The sequence below is a fragment of the Triturus cristatus genome, chromosome 2_2, assembly GCF_964204655.1.
Source record: "Triturus cristatus chromosome 2_2, aTriCri1.1, whole genome shotgun sequence".
In the NCBI taxonomy this organism is placed as follows: domain Eukaryota; kingdom Metazoa; phylum Chordata; class Amphibia; order Caudata; family Salamandridae; genus Triturus; species Triturus cristatus.
The window spans coordinates 198,145,150-198,156,589 of NC_140582.1; the positions used below are offsets into that span (position 1 = coordinate 198,145,150).

An 11,440-nucleotide genomic window follows, 5' to 3' on the forward strand; every position below is an offset into this window, starting at 1 on the left:
CCAGAGAAAGAATCGAAAAAAACACGCCCCCGAATCGCAAAAAGACTGGGCTTGTTTGGAGAGACAAACCTCTTCTCCAATGGCTGACCAGCATTTCAGAGGCCAGCCAATGGAGAAGAGGGGCGGGTTAAAGCCCCACTACTCCAAGTCATTAAATCTCGCGAGCGAGACTGCGCAAGCGCAGCCTTCGCTAGCCGAGACCTAAAAATGGAAATTCTTTAGTCAAATCCGATCCATGGGAAAATGTTGAGTCCACATTGCTATGCATGTGATGGCTAGATGTGAAACTAATAATCATTTTGAGCCAGACTGGTGCATGCTGCAGTGATGACTGGAAGCACAACACTGGTTTCAAGCTGTTTTTTCAAGAGGCACATATAAAACAAACAATTTAATTAAGTATACCTAAAGTACAAGGATTAGCCCCATTGGTACTGTGGTGGTAGCTAGATCAGCCCTTTAGACACACTATCATAGGAACTGACCCCTGGAAAGAACACTTATTATTAGCACACGTTCAGGAAACCGGCACCAAGGCCCACTGACAAGGACAAAGAATCACTCAGACGGTACTACAACTCCCATTTAAGTTAGGGTATCTGTTTGGGCCAGAGGATGTAATTAATAAAGGCCTTCATCTCGGAATTTATTAAACAACAAGCATAGCAATGTCGCAAATGATCGTATAAGGAGTAGAAACATTTTGCTTTACTCCCCTTCAGAAGCACTTGATTTTGGGCAGTCACTCACTCACAAGTTCAAGACTTTCCAGAGCTTCCTTCTTCCTGTTCTAAGGAGACCAGCAATACTTATCACAAGAACCGCACAGTGCCAAAAGTCCTAGAGAACTGGCGTATTATTGGCTAAGAAGAGGGGTGCAATTCGTTCCAATACATATTAAAAAGTATTTTTTCAGTTTTGCAAACAACGTTTTTTTGTGGGGGGTTTTTTTAATAGGAAAAGTTGTTGTTTCAACGTAAAATAACAGAAATGGCATTGAGGAGGGGGCGAAGACAGGAGAGGTATTGAGAGCCCGTTTTTAGGTCTTGCCTAGCGAAAGCAGCACACGGAATCGATTCTGTCGTGCACACGTCTGCATGGACAAACATGGCTGCTCTTGCCATTTGTCCATAGCAGACAGTATGCGCGTGTCCGTAGTGACTGTGGACAGACCGACGCCATTTTGCATTTTGGTGTCCTAGCAACGGACCCTCCCTGACCCTCTGTCCCTCCTCTCGCCGATCACTACCTCTGACACTCTGTCACTGTCACATCACTGCCGGGGTAACTCCTACACCCCCACTCTTCACTCCGTGTGAAACCATTGTCCGCCCCCACTGCGCCTCGTCACACAAAGTGCCTCATTAACATCACAAATGGGCCTTAAACACACACAACACGCCCTGGCCTTTGTGCCTCTCCTTCCCTAATAATGTAGCAGCATACATCTTGCTATGTGGAAGCAGCCTGATAGAACTGCTGCAATATACATAGCACTGCAACCTCGTGCCCCATCCCTCCTCACCTTTCATTGGTCAATCCAAGAAGGGGCGCGCGCTCGTCTTCAACAACGGAGTCAATGGCAGACATGTTCTTAGCCCGCCCCTTTATCTTCTGTACGAACTTAGATACTAGACCACCTGCGCTACGTCACGATCCATAGGGCACTCACAAGATTGTTTTATCTTCAACATGGTGGCTTATAATACCCAAGTGCACACTTCAAGCTCGATCCTTTGGTGCGCTACCGAGTAAGATCTGAGTGCTAGCCAGAGATGGTGGTTCGGCAGTGCAATGGAAAAAAAAGAGAGACACCACAGTGGTACTAAGAAAATAGGACTTCGAGCATCATCCCCTTGCGAATTCCTAGCGGCCATATTGAAAGGGGACTTTTTACGTTTACAGAAATTCAATGCATGTTATTTTCAGGATGTGCAGCTTTTCAAAACCAAAATCTGCGACAGACATGGCAGTAGAATTAAATGTTGAAATTGGCACGAGCAAATTACAATTACATGGACAGTATGTTCATTTGAGGAAGTTTTGACTAACCAACAGAAATGACAGAGAGCCACATATGAAAACAAGCATTGGCAATGTCCCCCCACCCCTCCACTGATGTACTGTGGACACCCACGTCAGTCCTCTGGGTCCGAGGGTAATGGGGTGTAACTTTTTTAAGGCGCACACTACACCCTCCAAAAAGTGAGAGTAAACCCTGGTCACGTGCCCCCCACCCCGTCTTGGCCCATTTCCAGCACAGGGGGAGACACCAGCTTCACTTTAGGAAGAAGCAAGCATAAAAAAATGCAATAGGTCTCGCCTTTAATTAAGTTAAAGCCATTTGCTTTGCTATACAATACCATTAGCAAACCAAATGTCTTTAACATAATTAAAGGCGAGACCTATTGCATTATCAATGCTTGTTAACCATGAAGTCCATTTTTGCTGGTAAACAGGACAAACCCAAAACTGATAACATGTTTTTGTTAGGAATCTTGATTCGTTTTCAGTGAGGAGGTGTTTGCTTAAGTTAAGGTGCAGGTTGTGATTTCATCTCCTCACTTAACATAATAATAACTTATATTAAGACATCTTTTGGTCATATTTGTGGCATGTTTTAGAAAAGACACCAGTCAACCTCTCTCATCTTTATCAGTTTTTGGCAAGTACCAAAAGGGTGAATAAAAGGTTAGGTAAACTCCACTGAGTCAAAATGGGTTGCGCAGAGGAAGGTCTTGCCCATTTTAATGTGGCCCTGTCCCCGATTTAGCTTAGAGCAATACATTTCAGTGTTTCTAGGCCTCAGATATGGGGGAAGGATTACAGCCGAGATCGGGACGCAGTTTTTCTACATCACCTCCAGGAGTTGGTACTGTGTCAGAGAAGTAACAGAGGGCTGCTTCTTCAGGACCAGAAGGCAGACAGTAGCGCTGAAAATTATCAGGGAAAGGAGAGGTTTTGTTGTTCATGGTCTCCTGGAGAGGAATAAGCACTTTTCACCACAGCAACTGAAGCGGTTAGTGAACTCCCCTGGGGTGGACAAGGATGGGGCTGCGAGGCATCGAGGAGGCGAAATAGATGTTAATGAGCAGTGATAGGTCACTCACAGGGGGGGGGGGGCAGTCATTCCCACAAATAGTCTGGGAAATGACCCCAAGAACCAGTATGTTCGAGACGTGAAAGGGAGTCATCTCCGCGATAGCTGCAAAAGTGAGGCTTGGCCTGAGTAGTGTGCAACTAGATTTCGATCTCCGAGAGCTCACTTTTTGGATGCAATACAGAGGGACGTGCCAGATCTGTTTGGAAATTGACTGACAGTTTCTTGGGTGGTTGTGCCAGATGATTCTAAATTTGAGAGAGGAGGCAACATTTGGTGAAACTGAGTTCAAGTCACGAGAATCGTTGCCCCAATCCACGAATAAAGAACTCCAAAAGACAGAGCAACGTGTAGCAACGAAGAACATGTCAAGTGAGAGTCGTCGCCCAAAGAATATGGCAGGCAAAATGGCAACCGAAGAAAGGGAGTTTTCCGGGATTCAGTGACAAGACTGAGGCCAGTATTTTAAAAGCCAAAGGAGTGGAGGCATCACAGAGGTAGGTCACAATTTCGGAAGTGTGCCATCAAGACCTTTGTGCGCAATTAGAGGTAAATGCAGAGAGGATTGAAAAGTCTATCAGAGTACTTACCTCAGAATTTAGGAATGCCCGCGCCTACAGTTGGCGAAAAATGTATCCAGGAGGTTCAACAATTTATCACGTCAAGTTCTTTCCAAAGGACAGTATGAGCGCAGAAGGCTCTCCATAAATGCATATGAAAATTCCTATCAGTATATCACTGCGGAATCGAAAAAAAACATGGAACAAAGACTACATTACAGAAGACAGCTAAAAAAAGAAGCCTGTAGCTACAGGTGGTCAGAGGGGCTTCTTCCCCGACCAGAGTTGAGAAAGCCAACAGAAAAGGCAGAAGCTCCAAAACTTGAGAGAATCCAAAACAATGAGTGCACCATATTTGCAGTACCAAGTGGATAGGAAGTGTCCTATGTTATTAGCATTTCTACAGTTCACTTTCAGTCATTGATATGGCCTTGTAGCATTTGTCGGGTCGTTTTGCAGATGGTTCCTTGTAGCATTTGTCGGGTCGTTTTGCACATGCTTCCTGGGTTAGCATCACCCACTGGAGCCTGTCTCACCTTGTAATGATATGCTACATGTAATGTTTTGGTCCTTTTCTCAGTTAGGTATGAATTGTTCATTAATCTTAGAGTGTATGATTTTGTCATTTAAAGGTTATGGTGGTTGCTTATGCATCTTCAACCAATAAGACATGTCCACTGGCTGACGCGTGGAGTGGTGTGTACTATTCTCTAAAACCAAATTTGGCCACTTAGGAAGGGAGAAGCCTTATCAATGGTAAATGTGACGATAGATTACTTAGAGTGAGATTTAGAGTTTGGCGGAGGTGGGGCATCAATCAATAACATGCACATGTCTAGTCTTTGCCAATGTAGAGTGTATAAACCTGTTGCCCCACAAGATTTAACCTGCAGACTATTTTTCATGAAATAACCAAAAGGGGTAGTGAAGAGGTAGTGCTCAGAAGAGCACAAGAGGTAGAAACGTCCTCCTCTAGTCAATAGGTAACAAACAAGGGGATCTTATTGAAAAGAAAGGTAGTGTTCCTCCAGACCACGTATGTGTAATGTAATTTGTAATTATGTTTTTGTTCTTCCAGAGCCATACCGGCCTAAATACCTACTTGGGTATAGTAATACAGTGCATGTAGATTGTTATATGCACTACATAGTATTTACCTTATAATATCACACGTTTTATTCTTGAAACTGAGTGTAGAAGGGATCTTTTTAGGTCCTGATGAGAAGCCAGGGGAGGGCTTCGAAACATGTCGACACAGGAAGTACTGCCCATTAAAGCCTAGTCTTATTCCCCACTTTTAACAATATCAGCTCAAAGGATCATTAACGTTTATTTTTCAGCAGAGCCAGGAATTTTTTAATCATACACCACTTTCACCTTCTTCTGACCCTTCCACTCACACTCCTACACCACACATAGTATTGTTATAAAATCACTGCTCCCACATAGTAGTAGGTCGCAGCATGCCCCGTCCCGCAGCAGGATGGGAAGACCCCGATGATGAAGCATGCCCCCATCGGTCCTTTTGGTGGGTGAGGGGTATTTTAACAAAGCTGTGTCCTTTCCATCACTGTAGGAGGAACACGGCTATTTTTCATGCACTGCTAATGTAAGCATACACTTTGCAAGTATATTCTAAAAAAGAATAATTCGGGGGGGGGGAGAATGTGTGTATGTGTATGTGTGTATATATATATATATATATATATATATATATATATATATTCACTTAAAAAACCATAGGTTTCACACAGGTTATAGTTAGGTGGACATTTCACTCATAAAAAACCAATGAAATTCCCCCGTTATAGTTAGTTCAGATAACTATAACTCGCGCGCCCGCAATCCACTGCTCATGACGTCACATATTACATCACTCATGACATGGTCAGTGGCATCACTCATGACATCACTGATGACATCATCCTTGTGATAGAGTGGCGGTCGCGCGAGTTATAGTTATCTGAACTAACTATAACGGGGGAATTTCATTGTTTTTTTACGAGTGAAATGTCCACCTAACTATAACCTGTGTGAAACCTATGGTTTTTTCAGTGAATTTGTACGGTTTTTTAAATGCTAAGTTATGTATTTATTAATATATATATATATATATATATTTTTTTTTTTTTTTTTAAATTTTTTTTAAGGTATTTCACCGTGCGCGCACGGTGCACACCGTGCGCGTTGGGCACACGGTGCGCTGCGCGCACCCTGCAACGTGCGCGCATCCCGCGATTTTTATAAAAAAATTATAAAATGTTTATTTCACCCTTGGGGGTCCTTTTGTTAACCCCTGACAAAGGCTAGGGGGTCAGGAACTCTCTTCCCTGCCCCCTTTTCATGTTTTCCACCTTTTATCCCCCTTTCCTTTTCAGTGCGAGAGATAAAATGGCAGCCGACACTTCCTGATTTCGACCGATTCGAATGTTGACTGACATCTAACAACCAATCAGAATTTCGCTCGCGCACGGCACGGTGCGCGCACGGTGCGCGCATATAAATATTTATATGCTTTTAAATGCTATTTTCTCAGGAAATACTGAACAGATTGACACCAGACCTGCAAAAGGCACTTCCCTGACCTGAGGACTACCTCTCTGCCAAATTTCAAGTAATTCTGTTCAGCCGTTCGGGCTGTACCTTCGACTAAAGGTCCTATGGAAAAATGCATGGGGAAAACGTGTTTTGGGACCCCCCTTTTTTCTCGGCCCCCGCTTGACGAATCACCCCAAGACTTTCAGGGTAGGAGCTGAGCGGAGCGCCCCATTAGTTTTGAAAATTTTGCGAAGATTCGTCAACCGGCGCCAAAGTTATTCAAAATAGAATTTTGAGATTTCCTATGGAAACACGGTCCTAACTATAACTATCTACTGGCGACCGCCAGTAGATTATATATATATATATATATATATATAGATGCATAAAGCTATACGAGTGGCCCACTTACGTAAAATCATGTGATCTTTGTTGATGGAATGACATTTTTTCAACATTTGTTCACCCTTACTGTGCATGCGGAATCAATCTGGCGGGAGATTGCATTCAAAATGGTTACTGTGCCCTAACAGAAACAATATGATGAGATTTCCGTATGATGAGCTTTCCAACAGATTACTTACACTGATTAAGAGACGTGTTGGCGGCATAGAAAGCACATCAAAAATGTTTCAGAATCTACAACTTTAACGTGCAGGTTCTGCCATCTGGACCTATAATTCTTAAGCTTTGTTCTCTCTTGTACGACAAAACAGGCCCACATCTTGGTTGTCATCATAAAATGGTAGTCCATATAACCAAAGTATTTTATTTTATCAGCTGTCCTCCAAGGGCTTTGTAAGCATCAGTTCTTAGGCACATGCTGCAAAGTAGGCGGTAGAAGAGACATGCTGTCAGTCTCATTAACCTCAAAGGTTATTGCAATTTGAAGTAAAGTATGCTAAGAGGATTAGAAAGCTGCAGAAGATTACTACACCGAGGTGCACACGAAGAGCGATATTATTAAGAGTATATCATTATTAACTAATGACAGGAGGTCCATGGGCTTCTAAACATCGCATTAAAAGATGGACTGTGAAATAAAAATAGCAAAAGCCAATGAGGATATCTGAAAAACACGGGATATTATACTAAAGTCAAATCAAATTTTCTTACATTGATACACTCCGATGGCAAACTGCTCTTCCAACGCCCCAAAAATCAAACATATGTAGGAGAATACTATTTAAACAAGAGTGAATTATACATGTGTGATAAAGTTTGCTTGAAGCATGTGTGTATTCTGCAGTTGAGCAAAAGCGCAAACAACTTTTCAAATTTTCTTGGTGGAGATCATCTTTCCATGCATGAGCTGTGCACTTTCTATGGAATTTCCATGGTCGCCCCTGGGGATGGCCTATGTCATACACTCATTGTCCTTTGTTTTCAATGCTCAGCGTTTCTATACTCTTTGGAGGGTGACCTGCACACTACGAAAATATTTCACATACAAGTTTACAACATTGGCAAGGGAGGGCAATTTCACATGAACAAAGGAGATGTTAATTTTTGTTTTGCTTTTATTGAAATTATTTATTGTATGAACGTTATACCAATACAAACAATAATTAATTTCTCCTTTACGAAATTATGGCGGAGTGAAAGATCCTACCACAGACTACAAAATCATTAACCCCATTGATCAGGGAATTTCATGAAGAGCTTGTGAACACATATGTAAATAGATCTTCCAGGTGATACATTATATGAGATGACATTCTGCTTAACTACCAAAAATATGAAGATGAAACTATATTGATAGTTGGAAAATATCTATTTTAATACTACAGACTTAAAGCATCCCCAACACAAAATTGAAAGAAAATATATATTTCCTGAAATGTTCAAGCGTGTCTATCAGGCATAATGTGATGTAGAGCTTAGCAGAAGACAAGGTGGCTGCTGTCATACATATGGTTCTCCAAGGCCAGAGGGTCTCCTCGGTGGTGAACAGTGCAAGAAGACAGTCACTCATGTACAGTGTGCCAGTCAAAAGCTGACACCTACAGTGAGCCCTATCACTGTCATGAAGTAATCTCCCTCCTCCACACTTCGTGAGCTACTTAAAGGCTGGCACATGCAGTCTCCCCTTCAGTCCATATCAACATGGTGGAAATCACACAATCAGGTCTCCTGTATACAATGCGCCAAATAAAACTGACAGTTTCCCTGGTTGCTGCAACGGTGCAAGAAAACATTCCTCTATCACAGATTTGACTGTGTTCATTCAAACACTTGACGGTACTCACCGGCCTCTACCACCACCAAGAAGAAATTCCTCATATGCCATACAGGCTAGACTATTCCGTTTTTAAGTAAATTATATAAGGATTTCTGCTCAGCCCAATTACAAGCTTTTGATTTAATAAGAATCTAGTCTGCATGTAAACAAATGTAAGGGAGCTGCAAATAAGAGTTAATGATAGGATGGATTCTACAAACACACTCCAGCAGGCAGTTCCTCGAGTCAGGGCTCGGCGCTCATGCCAACGTATCACAGGGGGTACTAGAATTACAGAGCCCTTAGGATGACCCATCTCTGGAGAAAACAGCTCTTTCAGTTGTATCTCTTTTTTTTGGTCGGTGTACATGCACATTTGAACCGGTCTGGCCTTCATTTTGAGTCCTGACTAAATTATTTTTTTAAAAGAACCTGCTGCAGTGAACATATAAAAAAACGATTGCTCACTATCAAATGCATCTATAAGATATAATAATTGAATGTGTGGTGATCATGTGTACTTTTGAAATGTAATATACCTCCTGCACTACAGGGCAGGCACTTCATAGGATGAGGAATGAGTCACACAAAAAAACAACAGTATGAGGCGAGAGGGTGGTACTCTCTGGGGGCGGAGCCAAAGCCCACTCTATGTATATGTTAAAGGATTGGCAATAATGGACTCCAGACACCTGGACTGTCGATGCAGACCTAAAGAAACACAACACCAAGGCCTGAGTAGACTAATTACACCAGGTACAGGCTCGTCGAGAACTCTAAACCCATTGTTGTTGAGGAAATTATATAACTGTTCTGCGGTCTGTATCCCATCATCCCCACAGCCTCGAGCACGGAGCCCTACACCAAAGCACCTCCCTGTTCGATGAACGTATTAGATTTCACTGTCTCTTGAGAATTTAGGTAATATCTAACTAAGACTTACAGCGTCATAAAATTAATGCAATTATGTGTTTTTGTGGAGTTTTAGTTTAACGCTAGTATCACATTGCTGTCTCCACGCTCCCTCCCCCAGGCCCCCGAGATGAGAATCGGAGTCACCGTTTTGAAAACAAGGCTGCCCAGCAGCAAACAATGAATTCGCATTGCAGGGAGCCACTGAAAGCCCGAGGAGGCAAGTGGGGACGAGGGAAAAGGATGGAAAGGGCTTCTGATTCCTGGGCAGCTGCTGAGCCTCCAAGAAGGGCAGGGTCGGGAACCCCTGGGGCAATTACGAGCCAAGCAGAATGCTTGCAACAAACACAACAGGGGGCGAACCAACCGAAAACCCAACTTACCCAGAAAATGACGTTGAAGCCGAAGATGAAATACTTAATGCAGCAGCTAACCTCGGGCCCCTTGTAGTGCTTGCCCGACATGCTGCGGGCTCAGGGGGCTCCCGCCCCCGGGCTGGCATCAATGGATGAGAGGGAAAGGGGTGTCGAGGCCTGGCGGCGGGTCATCCAGGCCAGACCCACCCGCCCGCGCACACCGGGCGACCGGCGGGGGGCAGAGGCGCTTGATGGCGAGAAAAGGGGAGATCACGACAGAGGAGCTCCCGGCTCCTCCATCCGGCTGCTGACACAGAGGGCGGGATCCTCCAGACTCACAACTCGCTCACTCCTCCGGGATAGGGCAAGCACAGACAGGAGGAGCCTGGGAGGAGCGGTCTCGTCACGGGCGGGGGAGGAAAGCAGGCGCGCTCCTCGAGGCGGGTCAATCCGGGGACGCGGGCTTGACACCTGCAGAGTGGTGAGAGAAGCTCTTACAAAAATCTTATTATGAGAGCCTTTTCTGGATAAACGAGCGGGTTTTCAGCGAAACTTCTGGAATGCCACGAAACAGTCAGTATAGGTCGTAGAACAAAATATGCAGCGATGTCAAGTCGTCCGACGTTGTAAACGGATTACTCACCTACTTTCCAGCTCAGGGTTTCGTGTACAAGGGGCTTGTGCACTGTGGTAATTATAAACCATTGCTAAGTCCGAATATAGAAAGATGGGCTAGCACACTTGGGAAAATGCTTTTCCAAAGGTAACAACAGGACCGTGAAAGTTGTGTTCTGAATACACTGGGACATTGACGTAAAATGTGAAAGATGATTAACACGTATTATTCTTTGAATTTAGCGGCGGATAATAGTACAAGAACAAAACCACGGCAATAGCTTGTTCAATTCAGGCGTGGCACGTCTTGCGAATTCGTCAAGGCAGGGACTTTAAAATTCCCTTAGAATTATTGGTGCCATTAAAAAGTTTTGGGAAAGGGTGAGACCGCGGAGCCAGAATGTGCCTAGTAGATCTTCGGTCCCCACAGACACGGAGACAGTGTGTTTGTTATGCATCAAAGGGACCTGAACTTGTTTTTCACACTTCTTATTCGCACGCACCCCTATCGAGCTAGAATCGGATTGGGAACAGAAATAGGACCGGGCACCACCAAAAAAATGGCCCACATTTGCGGATCGCGCCTTCTGCAAACCATTGCTTGGTTAGTGTGAGGAGGCTAATTATGGGATAACCTTGTGGTAAATAAATTATTTTTTAGCCTGTAGGGCCAGTAACATTTAAAGGGATTGAAAACGTAATGATTTAATGCATCTAACGTTCATCTCCAGGCCCACGAATCTCCCTTTGCCTGTGCTCACCCTCCAATCCCTGAGGCACCTTCCTGCTCTTAGGCCATAAAGCTTCCCAGGCCCTGATAGATCTCCAAAGCTCCTGCTCACAACTAAGCCCTGTAGGCTTCTTCGCACACTAATGTTCCCTGCAAAAGCCCTTCTCAGTTTAGGTCCTCGAGGATCCAACTAATACTTAGGTTTCCAAGGCTCCAGCCACAATCTTAGTTGCTGGAGGCTTTTGCTAACCGTCTTCCAAGAAGCTCCTGCTTACCTCCCTTAACCTCAACTTCCCTAACACCCTGCACTTTAAGATCTAAAAAAAAAATGAATTATGGTCAACAACGGAAAGAAGGGTGATGGTTCTATGAGTTTGCAACAGAGCTTCGGGGATCAAAGGGACTTCA

At 44.0% G+C, this 11,440-nt stretch overlaps 1 protein-coding gene across 1 annotated transcript in view; it reads right to left on the minus strand.

Annotated features, from left to right (window-relative positions):
• Positions 1 to 10,040, minus strand: part of TSPAN5 (tetraspanin 5) — a 315,595-nt gene extending 305,555 nt beyond the window's left edge. The window contains exon 1 of the mRNA XM_085641160.1: positions 9,715 to 10,040. Coding sequence (XP_085497286.1) covers positions 9,715 to 9,795 — 81 coding nt within the window. The 5' untranslated portion in view covers positions 9,796 to 10,040. The remainder of the gene's footprint in view (positions 1 to 9,714) is intronic.
• Between the last annotated feature and the right edge of the window lie 1,400 nt (positions 10,041 to 11,440).